Source organism: Rhea pennata, chromosome 3, assembly GCF_028389875.1.
Source record: "Rhea pennata isolate bPtePen1 chromosome 3, bPtePen1.pri, whole genome shotgun sequence".
In the NCBI taxonomy this organism is placed as follows: Eukaryota; Metazoa; Chordata; class Aves; order Rheiformes; family Rheidae; genus Rhea; species Rhea pennata.
In genome coordinates, this window is record NC_084665.1 from 104057720 (window position 1) to 104069578 (window position 11859).

At 41.7% G+C, this 11859-nt stretch overlaps 1 protein-coding gene across 3 annotated transcripts; it reads left to right on the top strand.

The window, feature by feature from the left end:
- The first annotated feature begins 1289 nt into the window (after positions 1-1289).
- On the top strand, positions 1290-10832 carry LOC134138800 (glutathione S-transferase-like). Of its 3 annotated transcripts, none has more exons than XM_062572959.1 (7): positions 1290-1334; positions 5922-6028; positions 7186-7237; positions 7519-7651; positions 8218-8359; positions 9544-9675; positions 10479-10832. In XM_062572959.1, exons 2-7 carry the CDS (start codon positions 5942-5944, stop codon positions 10599-10601), a joined length of 669 nt encoding a protein of 222 aa, XP_062428943.1. In that variant the 5' UTR covers positions 1290-1334; positions 5922-5941; the 3' UTR covers positions 10602-10832. The 3 variants fall into 3 exon arrangements, with proteins under 3 accessions (XP_062428943.1, XP_062428942.1, XP_062428941.1); XM_062572958.1 differs by lacking the exon at positions 1290-1334 and adding an exon at positions 1945-2025; XM_062572957.1 differs by lacking the exon at positions 1290-1334 and adding an exon at positions 2672-2843.
- The last annotated feature ends 1027 nt before the right edge of the window (positions 10833-11859 follow it).

An 11859-nucleotide genomic window follows, 5' to 3' on the forward strand; every position in this document is an offset into this window, starting at 1 on the left:
GTGGTACGCAGCACAGGGTTGTGCTCTGTTGGAGCTGCAGCTGGAAGTCGGTGGGATGCCCGAGAACATACCAGGTGGCAGGGACCCCTCTGGTTTGGTGACTGATTCCTCCTGCAGGCTTTAGGAGCCTGAAGAAAAGAACTTCCCAAAATATAAGAAGGGGACAAAGGGAAGAAACAAAGGAAAGAGCCTGAATCAGAAGGCAGAGACTATAGGAAATGCAGTCAGCTAGCAGTCTTGCTCTGGAGGGCTTGGTTCTCCTCATGTGCTGCGTGGGGTACAGAGGGAGGTGTTACTGAGTATGCCATTTGGGGACTAGGTACCTCCTGAAAGAGAAGACATTGCTTTGGTAACCTTTACCTTGTCCTTCTGTGGACCCCGTTCTAAATAATTCTACATTTTTACTGCCAAGCATGGAATGTGTTGGTCTAACAGGCACCATTGGTGGAGACTGATGGGAAGAGGATCACTTTCAGCTACAGAGCAGCCAAGCACCTGCATAGCATCCTCCTTTCTCCGGGAAAGACCTTGAGGAGAGAGCCCTGTACTGCAGTAGCACCATTTTTGTTTGATAGACTACAGTTCATACAACCTTGCTGTGTAATACAAGAAGAATACCCCAACTCACTATTAGATTCAGCAGGAATCAGCAGATTTTCACGTAGCACATGTTGACCTAGCCTGCAGCTGATGTTTACAGCCATCATTAACCAGCAAGTCAGGAAGGTAAGAGGTAGTTTATGCTGTGTTGACTCTTTGAAGTCAATATGGTTACCAGAAGAAAGCAGTCAAGCGTGTAGAAGACAATCTTTCTTCATGATGCCGCTCTTCATTCACTGTAACTTGGAGTCATCAGCAGCATGCATCTTCAGCAGGTCAAACTCAAAAAGATATCTTTGATGGAAGCTGAATTAGTTGATTAGTAAAGATGGAATTTGTCAGAAGTACACAATCCTAAAACATTTAAGTAAAAAAGTGGGTTACTATCATAAGAGTTTTTAAATTCTGGGAATTTTTTAGCTGTTTTGATTATTTTTAACTAGCAGGCTGCTAAGCAGTGAAAATAAGAGGCGCACAGTTTTCTGCCAGCTCTGACAGAGCTGCTAGAAACTGGTCAGGAACTCTTGTGAGTCTTACATTTGTCCACAGCATGCCTACTGAGGAATTTCTTCTGTGTAGATGAGGAGTGACTATGCAGGACTAACTGCTTAAGAAGGAGGAGGTTCTCATCTGCAGAGAACTGACCCCCTCCCTCTTTGTAGGAGGGGCTACAGAGCCTTACAAATTCAGGGCAAAGCTGCTGAGAGCTTAGAGTGAGTTACACTTCGTACAAGGTAAGCTTTGGGGATCTTAGCTATGCACAGGGAATTAGTGTATGCAAAAGTCAAGTCAGTGACTGTCGTTAATGGCTTAAATACTTCTACTTGTTTCATTACTAACATGGCTGTGTGCATCAAATGTTCACTTTGTAAGTAGCTGCTTGCTAGGGGGACCAATTAAAAAGACAGGTATTTTGGTCTCCGAAATGTGAAGAATGCTTCCTGTTACCCCCTTCTTCCTATTTCAGAGAAGACTGCATGTTATTTACAAGGAGAATATGTCTATATATTTTGTAGGCATTTGGTTTTTGCTGCTGTTAATGGTGTTAATGATTGTGAGACCAGGATGAAACTGGGTACTGTCTGCATATTTGCTGCCGATGCCCTGGAGCTGTTTCGCAATGAGGTGGCTGGTGGTGTGCCTAGAAAAAGCTACTGCTTCAAATTCTCTCTGTGTTTACTCTTTAACTGTTGCTTCTGCCGATAAGGCTTGAACTAGTGTAGGCAGCTGATTGATCTCTTAGAAATGCGGTGTGCGGAGGCAGCCCCGCCCCCCGCGCGCGGCCCTCGGCCGTTGGCCGTTGCTCTCGGCCGTTGGCCGCCGCCCCCAGCGCGCGCAGCCGTCTGCGGCGGCGCCCGCAGGCGGAGCCGTCGCCGCCCTCGCGCGGTCGGGTTGGGCGCCGAGGTGGCTGTGCGGCGAGCCGGGGTAACTGCGCGGGGCGGCGGCGGGCTGGGGGGGGGGCGCGGCGGAACGCACCGGGTGTGAGCTCTGCCCCGGCGGGTTGTTTGCAGGTGCCATGTGCGGCGGGCGGACCCTGCTGGGAAGGGACCTGCGGGGCCCTGCTCGCCCGGGGCTACCCACAGGCCGCGCCGGACACGGCAGGGTTGGGGGGCTCCGTGGAGCGGCGCCTTGCGGTGGCCGGCGAAGGGCTCCTGGGCCGGGGCCGCGCCGCCTCCATGAGCTCTAACGCTTCTCCTGCTGCGCCTCGAGCTGCCAAGTCATCCCTGCCGAGGGGAGTTTTGCCTTGGATGTAAGCCCTCAGAGAAGACTGTTATGATAGCAGCAGAATGCAGCATCTTGGTTTTGGGAGCGCTTCACTGCTCGCTTTTCTGATCTTTACTTCTCCAGCTTTTGTCTGTGGTCAGTGGTGCACGGGGAGTGTGTTAACCCAATTACATCTGCAAAGCTTAGTAATGTAAAAATCTAATCTGCACCATGTGACGTTTTTGCTGTGCCGTAGTTGAGGCTTTTTGTGCCGTGGGCCCAGTGCTGTTCTACTGTTCTCTCCTGTGCACTTCTTTGAGCTTACTGTTTTTAGAAACTACTCTCGATTTTTGTGCAGGATGAGTCCTGGGAGGATACAGAGCACTCAGTTCTCACCTTAGTCAGTGGAGCCATACAAGTCTGCTCTGTCTGCTGTAGATACCTAACATCAGCAAGTGAATGGAGCTGGAGAGGCAGGAGAAGGCAGGCTCTCCTTTCTGTGCCGTTATAGCTGCCTGCACAGTGGAAGGAATGAACAAGTGTGTTAGCTTGCACGCATATATATGCGTATACACACATGCACAACCTAACACATGATCCAGATCTCCCTCCCCTTGGTTATGTGTGGTCTTGCCTCCTCTGTGAGCTGTGTACACCTGCACAGATAAAGCATGGTCTAACATTAGCACCACTCAGTTTACAGAGCTTGAAGGCAGCCTTATGTAACTTGAATAATGTCCTTGTTTGTTAAGGAGCAAATGAGTTGCAGCCCCTTTTGGATTCTGTCCTAATGGTAACTTGATGCTGCAGCTACTTTTAGAGTTGCTAAGGAAATGTCCATGTTTGCTGAGGTGGCTAGGGCTGCCTGCCGTGAAAGCAAAAGGCTGGATTTGTATGCAAATCAAAGACTAATTTTTTACTTTAGGTTCACACTAGGGAAGTGTTCAGTCCTGCTTGACAATGTTTGTCCTGGGGTTACCTCCCACTTGTTTTCCTGCAGTAGAGACTCTCGCCAGGCTGGATTGTGGTGTTGTATGTAACGCAGTTTTGACTCTGGCTCTTTGTTTTATTAGCAGAGATTTTTAAAGCTGAATTGTTTTTTGTAATTTAAGTTTTAAAAGGAAAAATACTCCTTGAGATTTTTATCTTATTTAGATACTCCTCATTAGCTCAAGAGGGAATACTTTTGAATCCAAAGTATTTTGGTCTGAGTTCCAGCAGAAACCACATGGTGAGAAATTAAAAGCTCAGACACTTCAAGACTGAATCAGGCTTGATGCACTACAGGACCTAAGGACCAGTGCCATAAGGTCATTCTGCTTGAACAGTCCTGTTTGAGCTGTGTTTGAGGAACAAAGCGTTACAAGAAGCTGCTTTGAATTCCACATGCATTTAGGAAGAAAACTTAAGACCTTGCAGCAGATTATGAGCACACTCTTAAATTCACCTATTTGTTTCTCACTGGAAGGCTGATGCTTGAACTGTTTGGGACAAAAATGCATGTTTTTTTAAATACAGTGATCAGAGTGGCAGCTGTCACTTTGACTACAGTCTGACTAAAGGCTAAGGAAGGTCCAGTGTGCTGAACAATCTAAAAAGTTTGTGATTTTTCAGGTCTGTTACTGGTATTCCAGAAAGCTAATTTACCAATGGCTTTGCTACTCTTACATGACTTACTGCTTTACAAAGGCACATTCATTACAGAGCAGTAACAGAGCCATTTCAGTACTTTGCCACTGTCTGCTAAGAGCAAATGTTCAGCGTCAATCCCTAAGTCAGTCCTTAAGCAGTGCAGTTCCAGGAAAATCCAAGCGTTTTCCAACCTGCATGAAAAGACTCAACCCTTGGCTGATCCCTGCAAGGAATTGTGATGGGCAAGTATGGTTTATGTTGATACAGATGCTTTTTTTTCTACTAGTGCTTCCTCTGCTCTTCAGCTTCACCAGCTGTTTGGAGTGAAGCACTAAGACGAGCAAGATTTTGGTTGGGATGTTCCTCAGCTATTTTGATGAGGAAAGAGGAGAAGGAAGTTTGTTCTTTCTCCTTAAGCTAGCCTGTCCTCATAATATCCCAACCTTTACACAGAATGCCTGAGGTTGAAGTGCTTATCTAGGCTGCCAGACGGCAGAGTTTTGGTCTCTTCTCGGATAAAGTTGAGTCCATCATCCTGAGCACAAAGGAATGAAGTATTTGGGGCATGGTGGGTTCCTACCAAAGCTCTTTTGTTAGATGTTTCCAGGGCTAGATGGAAGCTGGGCAGAGGTTTTGAAGATCTGTATTTTGGACTGCAGCAGCAGAATTACTCTGTGAGCCCAGCCCAGCTGTTGCAGGGCAACAGCCGTTCCTTATAGGGCCCATTGAAGACATCACCCAACACAGAACTTCAGTGGAGAATGGCAGAGATGCTGTCTCCTCTCCCATCTGTTGAACCATTTGTTTGTGCCTTTTCATTGACCCCTTCAGGATTATTAACAGTTTGCACTTTGGGACTTGATTAAGTACTGAAAAGTCTTACACAGGAATAAATAAACCTCCCTGTAAACAGAGAAACCTTGGCTAAACAATGAAACGCTCTGTTAATCAGTTTGTGAGTTTGTCCTCTTCTCATTAAATTAGTCTTCTTCTGGGGCCCATTAATGATAAGAGTACAGTGTGCCTTGTCAGTTAATTTCCTGTTCCAGCACTGCACAAGCTCCTGTCAGCTGCAGGTTTTTATTACTGCATGTAGCTGCTTTTGGTGTTGGTGATGTTTTGAAAAAACTAAGCATTTCACCTCTGTGTTATCTGGTTGGCTAACTTTCATCTCTCACTGTTGCTAAGGCACTAAAGGGCACTGAATGCACCTTATCTATCCAATTGAGGTCAAGATCTCATTTTTTTTTTTAGTTTTTAAAGTAAGGTGTTCAGAGTCGTGTAAATCCCTGCTATGTTTTAGACATTGTTCCTGAAATTGGAAGGGATCTTGAAGTGGATTTACACCCTGTATAATAGATATACTGTGATTTGGCTAATGGTCAAAATAGAACTACTACATATGGAAGTGGTCTTAGTAGAATAAATGTTCTAATATATATTGCTGTCATAAACTCTTAGACACAGCAGAACAAAGCTCTGAAACTTCATAATGAGAGAGGTGAAGATAAGATGGTATTTTTACCTTGATGTTCTTGTGAAGCAGTAAGTTTGACTTTGTATGTTATCAAGTCTGATACGGCATGGATGCTATCACCAAACTCAAAACCTACTGAATAGACTGCAATGCTACAAAATTAAAATGTATTTAAGAATACCTCGCAATTCTGCTTTGGTTGTTAAGATTCTCATGACTTCTTAAAGCTGAGCTGATTTTTTTTTTAAGATACGTATATGACCTAGCACATGTTTATTATTTGCTGACATTAATTTCTTTTAAATTGCTGCACACTATCCTGGTGGCATGTACTATTTTTCCATTGAATCTACAGGAAATTTGGCTGCATCAGACTGAGGTGTCTAAGTCTTGCCCATCTCCTTTCACATTCACCCAACAATATTTAGCATGTTGGAATGTAAAATATTAAGTGCTGGTTTAAGAAAAAATGTTTATTCATTTAAAAACATCTTCTTGAATTTATCAGGAAACAAGAACGCTGAAATCATGGCGGGGAAACCCAAGCTGCACTATAGTAGGGGAAGAGGGAGGATGGAGTCAATCCGATGGCTGTTAGCAGCAGCTGGGGTTGAGGTTTGTACCTTTTTATAAAATGATCAGATTAATCTGTGATTAAAGTAAGTGTTCTGTTTAGGGAAAGTTTCCCAAGTACATTTGTGCTTACAGAACTATGCACAACATCACAAGTGCTTACAGAGATGTACACATCACATGTGATACAGAATGCCTTGTAGGTGATATACTGTTTCAAATTGTATTTAAGATATTGTTTGAGTAACAGTTACCCAGTATAAGGACTTTATTTTACAAGGAGAATCTTTGTTTTCAAAACATAGTTTCAGCTTAGCAGAGCTTAGATTGTTGCTACAGACCAAAACTATGCATCTCTCCAACTTTTTCAGAATGGTCATTATTCAAGAACCCAGGTGTTCCCCATGAAGAACTTCAGAATGTTATCTCTAAACAAAATGCTTTTTTATTTTTGGGGTCAGGATCTGATGAGGGTAAATCAGAAAAGATGCCCTAAAGCCAACAGATCTATTTATATCAACTGAAAAATCTATCTTGAGACAACTTAATTTCTACATTTACTTTTTGTTCGAATGTGGTGCTTTCATTTCTCAGAACCTACTTATACTCCACTGGAAATGAAAGGCTTTTTTAATGATGCTTACATGTGAATGTGAGGGAGAAGCTGCAGAGCACAAGTGCTGAGGGAACCAAAATTATGCCCTCATTCAAATGTCCTTTTTATTAAAAAATAATTAAAATATCAGCAAGGGGAAATAGGGAGATAAAAGCAGCTGATGTCACATAAAATTGAGTGTATTGAACATAAAATTGAGTATACATTTTATATATTGAATATGTACTCAACATGTTGAGTATATATTGAAATATTGAGTAACCATTGTGCCTCTGTCACACAGCATTTAAGTGAATGACTCAGTTGCATATCTGCTAATTGTTTAGGCAGGCATGTAGACAGGACTTTATAACAAAGGAAGGATTTTTTCTGCGATGTAAAGCATTGCATGTTACTGTGGGGCCAGGGGATAGCGTAGTCCTGTGTTATTTGCTGGAGTGGAGGTGGAGAATAGGAGTAGGGATCTCCAAACTGTCATGAGAAGTAGTGGGAATAGCGTGAAGAGGAGAGTTTCTAACTTCCAGTCTCCCTTCCCCATTGTGGTCTGGGTGACACAGGGTTGTTTTCTATCTTTGCTTTTCAGTTTGAGGAAGAATTTATAGAAACAAAGGAAGACCTAGAAAAATTACGCAATGGTGAGTCTGTAAATTGTCTCTTAAACATAAGCTTGCATCAATATAACAAAAGGAGTACTTTATCTGACTTTAAGAGGCGTAGGACCTTCTGTCTTATGATACGTCTTCTAAAGAGGTGATCTGAGAGACCTGGCTGCTTGTGTATGCTTTCGTTGCAGGAGCTTTAGTCACTCAGAATTAGAAATGTCTTAGGATATTATCAGCTCTTTTTATTTTTTTTTCTCTCAGATTCAGTGCAGTACTGCAGTGGTTTGAATAGTTTGCTTCTGTTTCCTTCAAAGATGGAGCCCTGCTCTTTCAGCAAGTGCCCATGGTGGAGATTGATGGAATGAAGATGGTGCAGACTAGAGCCATCCTCAGCTACATAGCAGCAAAGCACAACCTCTATGGGAAAGATTTGAAGGAGAGAGCTTGGTACAGTAATAGTACATATCACCCTTACTAATACTGCCTTTTTTTTTTTTTTTTAACATTGCATGTAAAGGTGCATGTACATCTGCCAGTGCTTTGTCACCTCAGCTGTAGAGATTGGATGAATGAGCTTCATATGACTGATAAATTATTATTAACTGTCAACATAATGTTACAGCTAACTTCAAGTTTCTCTGAATTCACAGAGACTAGAAGTGCATTAAATTGCTAGGCAACTGCAGAATCTTAATACAGTTATAAAGGCTAAGTATGCCATGATTTTTCAACTAGAAAACTGTAGAAAATATAGAGCTGTATGAAAAAAATTGTGAAAGCATTTTAATTTCTTTTTTCAAATGTGAAGAATTTTTCCTAGCTGATGAAGAAACTGGAGCTGGTTTCTCTTTTTTTTTCCTCTTCCATCGAAGAGGAAGAACAAGAAAATAAATTAATGTCTTATTCTACATTGGCTAGTGAGCATTCAACTCTAATAACTTTAGCACTATGTTTCAGTGCTAATAATCAGAATGGACTGTTCAAATAAATGTTAAATAAAAAATTTGTTTCAGGATTGATATGTATGTGGAGGGAACAACTGACCTCATGTGGATGATCATATATCTCCCTTTTCAACCAGCTGAAGCAAAAGGGAAGAATCTTGCCTTAATCATTGAAAGAGCTACAGCCAGATACTTTCCCGTCTATGAAAAGGTAATAATTCAGTAGTAGTAAAGCAGTATATAGTTAACACTCCCTAGCTCAACCCCAACGCATGCTTCCCAGAAGGCAAGTGATGGTACGACTCTGGAACTGGGTGATAGAGCCCACATTCAGTGACATGAAGAGGGCCACAAAATAATACCAGACTGATTCTGGTACTAGGTATCTCTGCTGATTTCTGTAAGATGCCTCACAGAGCAAATCCTACTTGTTAGGAGAAAAGGGATGGACTCAAACTTTTTAAAACCTTCTTTGGGGTTTATAGCTGCTAGCATTTTGCATATGTGCACCACATAAATACCTATACCAACCTTCAGAACTTACTTGCCTCAGAGTGTATATACTCTTGCTGTTCAAAGTTAAATACAGTTGTGCTTTAAAATGTGGACCTAATCTGGTGATCTTACTGCTTATATGTAATAATACCTAGAGATCTGTTACTGTCCTCCTCTGAGTCGTTTTATTTGGGCACCTTTATTTGTGCACAGAAGGACTCTGCAAACAGGATGTATAGAGCTTAAAAATATAGAAAAATTATTTATTGGATACCATGCACAAAAAAGAGAGGATCTAATATCTACTAAGTAATGGTGATCTACTAGGTATGCCCCATATGCCCTATAAGGCACATGAAGGGTCTTTGCTGTCCAGGCAGGTATCAGGAGGGGAAGGGTTCCCTTCTGCAACCTGGAATGTATTCTTGATGAGAGTGAGGTGCCATTTTCTACCAATTCTTTTTCCTTTTCTTCCCTACCCCTTTCCCCCTTTCCCTTCCCTCTAGACCTCCTTTCCCCCAGCTCCCTTCAACTATTCTGCTTGTCTTGTAATTTCACCTTTATTACCTTGTGTGACTGTACTGTACAGACTTTCTCACAGCTCTTTGTCATGATGTAGCAGTCTTCTCAGAAGTCTGTGCCAAGGTTACACAGCTTTGTTGTGTTAGAGTTGGGCCTGTTTCCTAGACTGGGTCCTTGACTCACAGGCAGCTGAAGTCCTAGGAGGGAGGTGGGAAGAAGTTACAGAGGGGATGAGAAACAGAGAGACCAAAAGAGAAGCAGACTTAAAAAAACAAAATCATCACAGAATCTCCTCCTGGGAACTAATAATCTCTAATGAAATAGCTAAACAAAATTATTACAGAACATATGACTTCTTTAATTGTTTATATTTTGTAGGCCTTAAAAGACCATGGACATGATTATCTTGTTGGCAACAAATTAAGCTGGGCAGACATCCATCTGCTGGAAGCCATTTTAATGGTGGAAGAATGTAAGCCTGATGTACTTTCTGCATTCCCTCTGTTACAGGTAAGTAAGCATCTGATCTCAATATGGAATGTAACATACCAATTTCACTGACCAGTTTTAAAAGCTTATTGATATTTAAATCCTTTGAACCATTGTAGTATGTTACTGACAGCTCTCTGATCTATTTCTGTTGACTGTAATGACCTGAACATAGCCACTGTCTTGCCTCCAAGAGCTCCTGGAAGCTCACTGTCCAATCTGTCCTCCAGGTCTACAAGTTCTCCTCTGGCAGGAATTCACTTACTAACTCTACCAGTTAGGTCTTACAACTGTTATTTCCAGGTCTTCAAACATGGGAATGAGTAATAGGAAAGGAAGTCTGTGGTCTGTTTTATCTGCAGTTCTTATCACTCTGTTTTTGCTAACAACATTATGTTTTGAAGAAATCATCTATAAGAGCTGTTCATTTTCTTCTCTCTTGCTTCCATGGTGCTTTACACCATGCCTCTCTTCAGCCCAAATATATTCCGACTATCTGGACTGAGGCTATGGTTTTCTTCTCCCACCTTTATCAGTGAATCTCTTGCTCTTTAATATTAAATTCTCCCATCCCCATCTGTGAAACCAAGGTAAACTTTATAGCACCAGTATTGCAGATTATTTACATCTAGATTTTTCAAAAATACTTGTATATTATTTGAATGGAAGATGCTGACTGCTGAGCTGGACAAATGTAGCTACTAACTTGCTTTGTTTGCTAAAGTATATCTGAGAAGGAACAATCCATGTCAACTGATTTTTAAGCTATAAAGGATGGCATATAATTTCCTTGTACTCATTGGTTTCATTGTTTCTTCTTATAGGCTTTTAAAGAAAGGATAAGCAACATTCCAACAATTAAAAAATTCTTACAGCCTGGCAGCCAGAGGAATCCACCAGAAGATGAGGAGTGTACTGAAAATGCAAGGAAAATATTCAATATCTAATCAATGTGGCTGTTGAAGATCATGAAACTGTAGTATATTACCTGAGCTTTGCCTCATAAGTGTAAACTACATAATGCATTCTGTAGCTTGCATCATACAGCCAGTCACATGAAAATCTTTGAAACACACTATAATTTTTGATTAGATTAAAAGGCTATGCTGTAGCTGTTGATTTCAGAAAGTAGTATTTTATGGAACAGCTGCATGAAATAAAGCATGCTGATAACTTTGTGCTTGTCTATTTACAGTGCATTCCTGGTAGGGTAAAGTATTTCAGCCGTAGCTCTGGGAGTACTGTAGAAAGCTCTCTTCCAGACTTTTACAAACTGCAGCGCAGAAGAGATACTCTGTAAAAAGGGGAAAGTCATTTAAATTCAGAACTAGAATCTCTGCTGGTCCCTACCTAGTCTCCCCAGCTGTAAATTCACAGTCATGGTCCCTGTCTCCCCCACCCTCATCCCCCTGCTGAATTTCATTTCTGCCTCCATACTTTGGAGAAGGGAGAAATTTTATTTTTTAAAAAAAGCTCATGAACCTTTTAAGTTTATGGGCGGAAGAATGAATCTATTCTAATCCCCAAATAAACCTTTGGGCTAATCTCTCAGCAACAATTTTGTTCACTGGGAGATCAAAGAACATGTATTTAATTAGCCTGATCTGTTTTTCATCCACTGAAACAGCTTTCTCCCTCACTTCTTACTTTGCTGCTTGGCTAGGTGTATAGAGGGAAAAAATGCTACTTGATTTAGTAAGTAAGCTCTACCAAAGGATGTTTTCTTTCTAAGTTGATGCTGTTTCCTTCACAAACTGATGTACCCATTTTAAAGTACAGACACAGAGATACTCCCTGATGCACACCCTGGTGCACAAAGGGACTGAGGCAGGATTTAAAGCTAGCTTTAAAAAGAACACAAAATGGGGTTAAGTAAATTGGGGTTAAGTAGATTCTGCATATTCTCAAAGGTACAGACCTGAAACATACCAATCACCTAAGCACTGTCAGGATTATCTGTGAAGATTTTTACATTAAAGTTTCCTGGGTAGCTGACAGCAGTTTGAAATGTGCATTATAGTAACTCAAGTTTTATGGAGCTATTTAGGTGTTCGAAACAAGCGCTGTAATCACTAAACTACACAGACTGACATAGGCCAGCACCGGTGCATTTTGCAAGTGCCTAGTTGCTGATACCACTGCTGGTCTGAGATGTTCAGGAATTTAGGTAGTAGCTGCTTGGAGGGTAGCCCACCTATAATCACC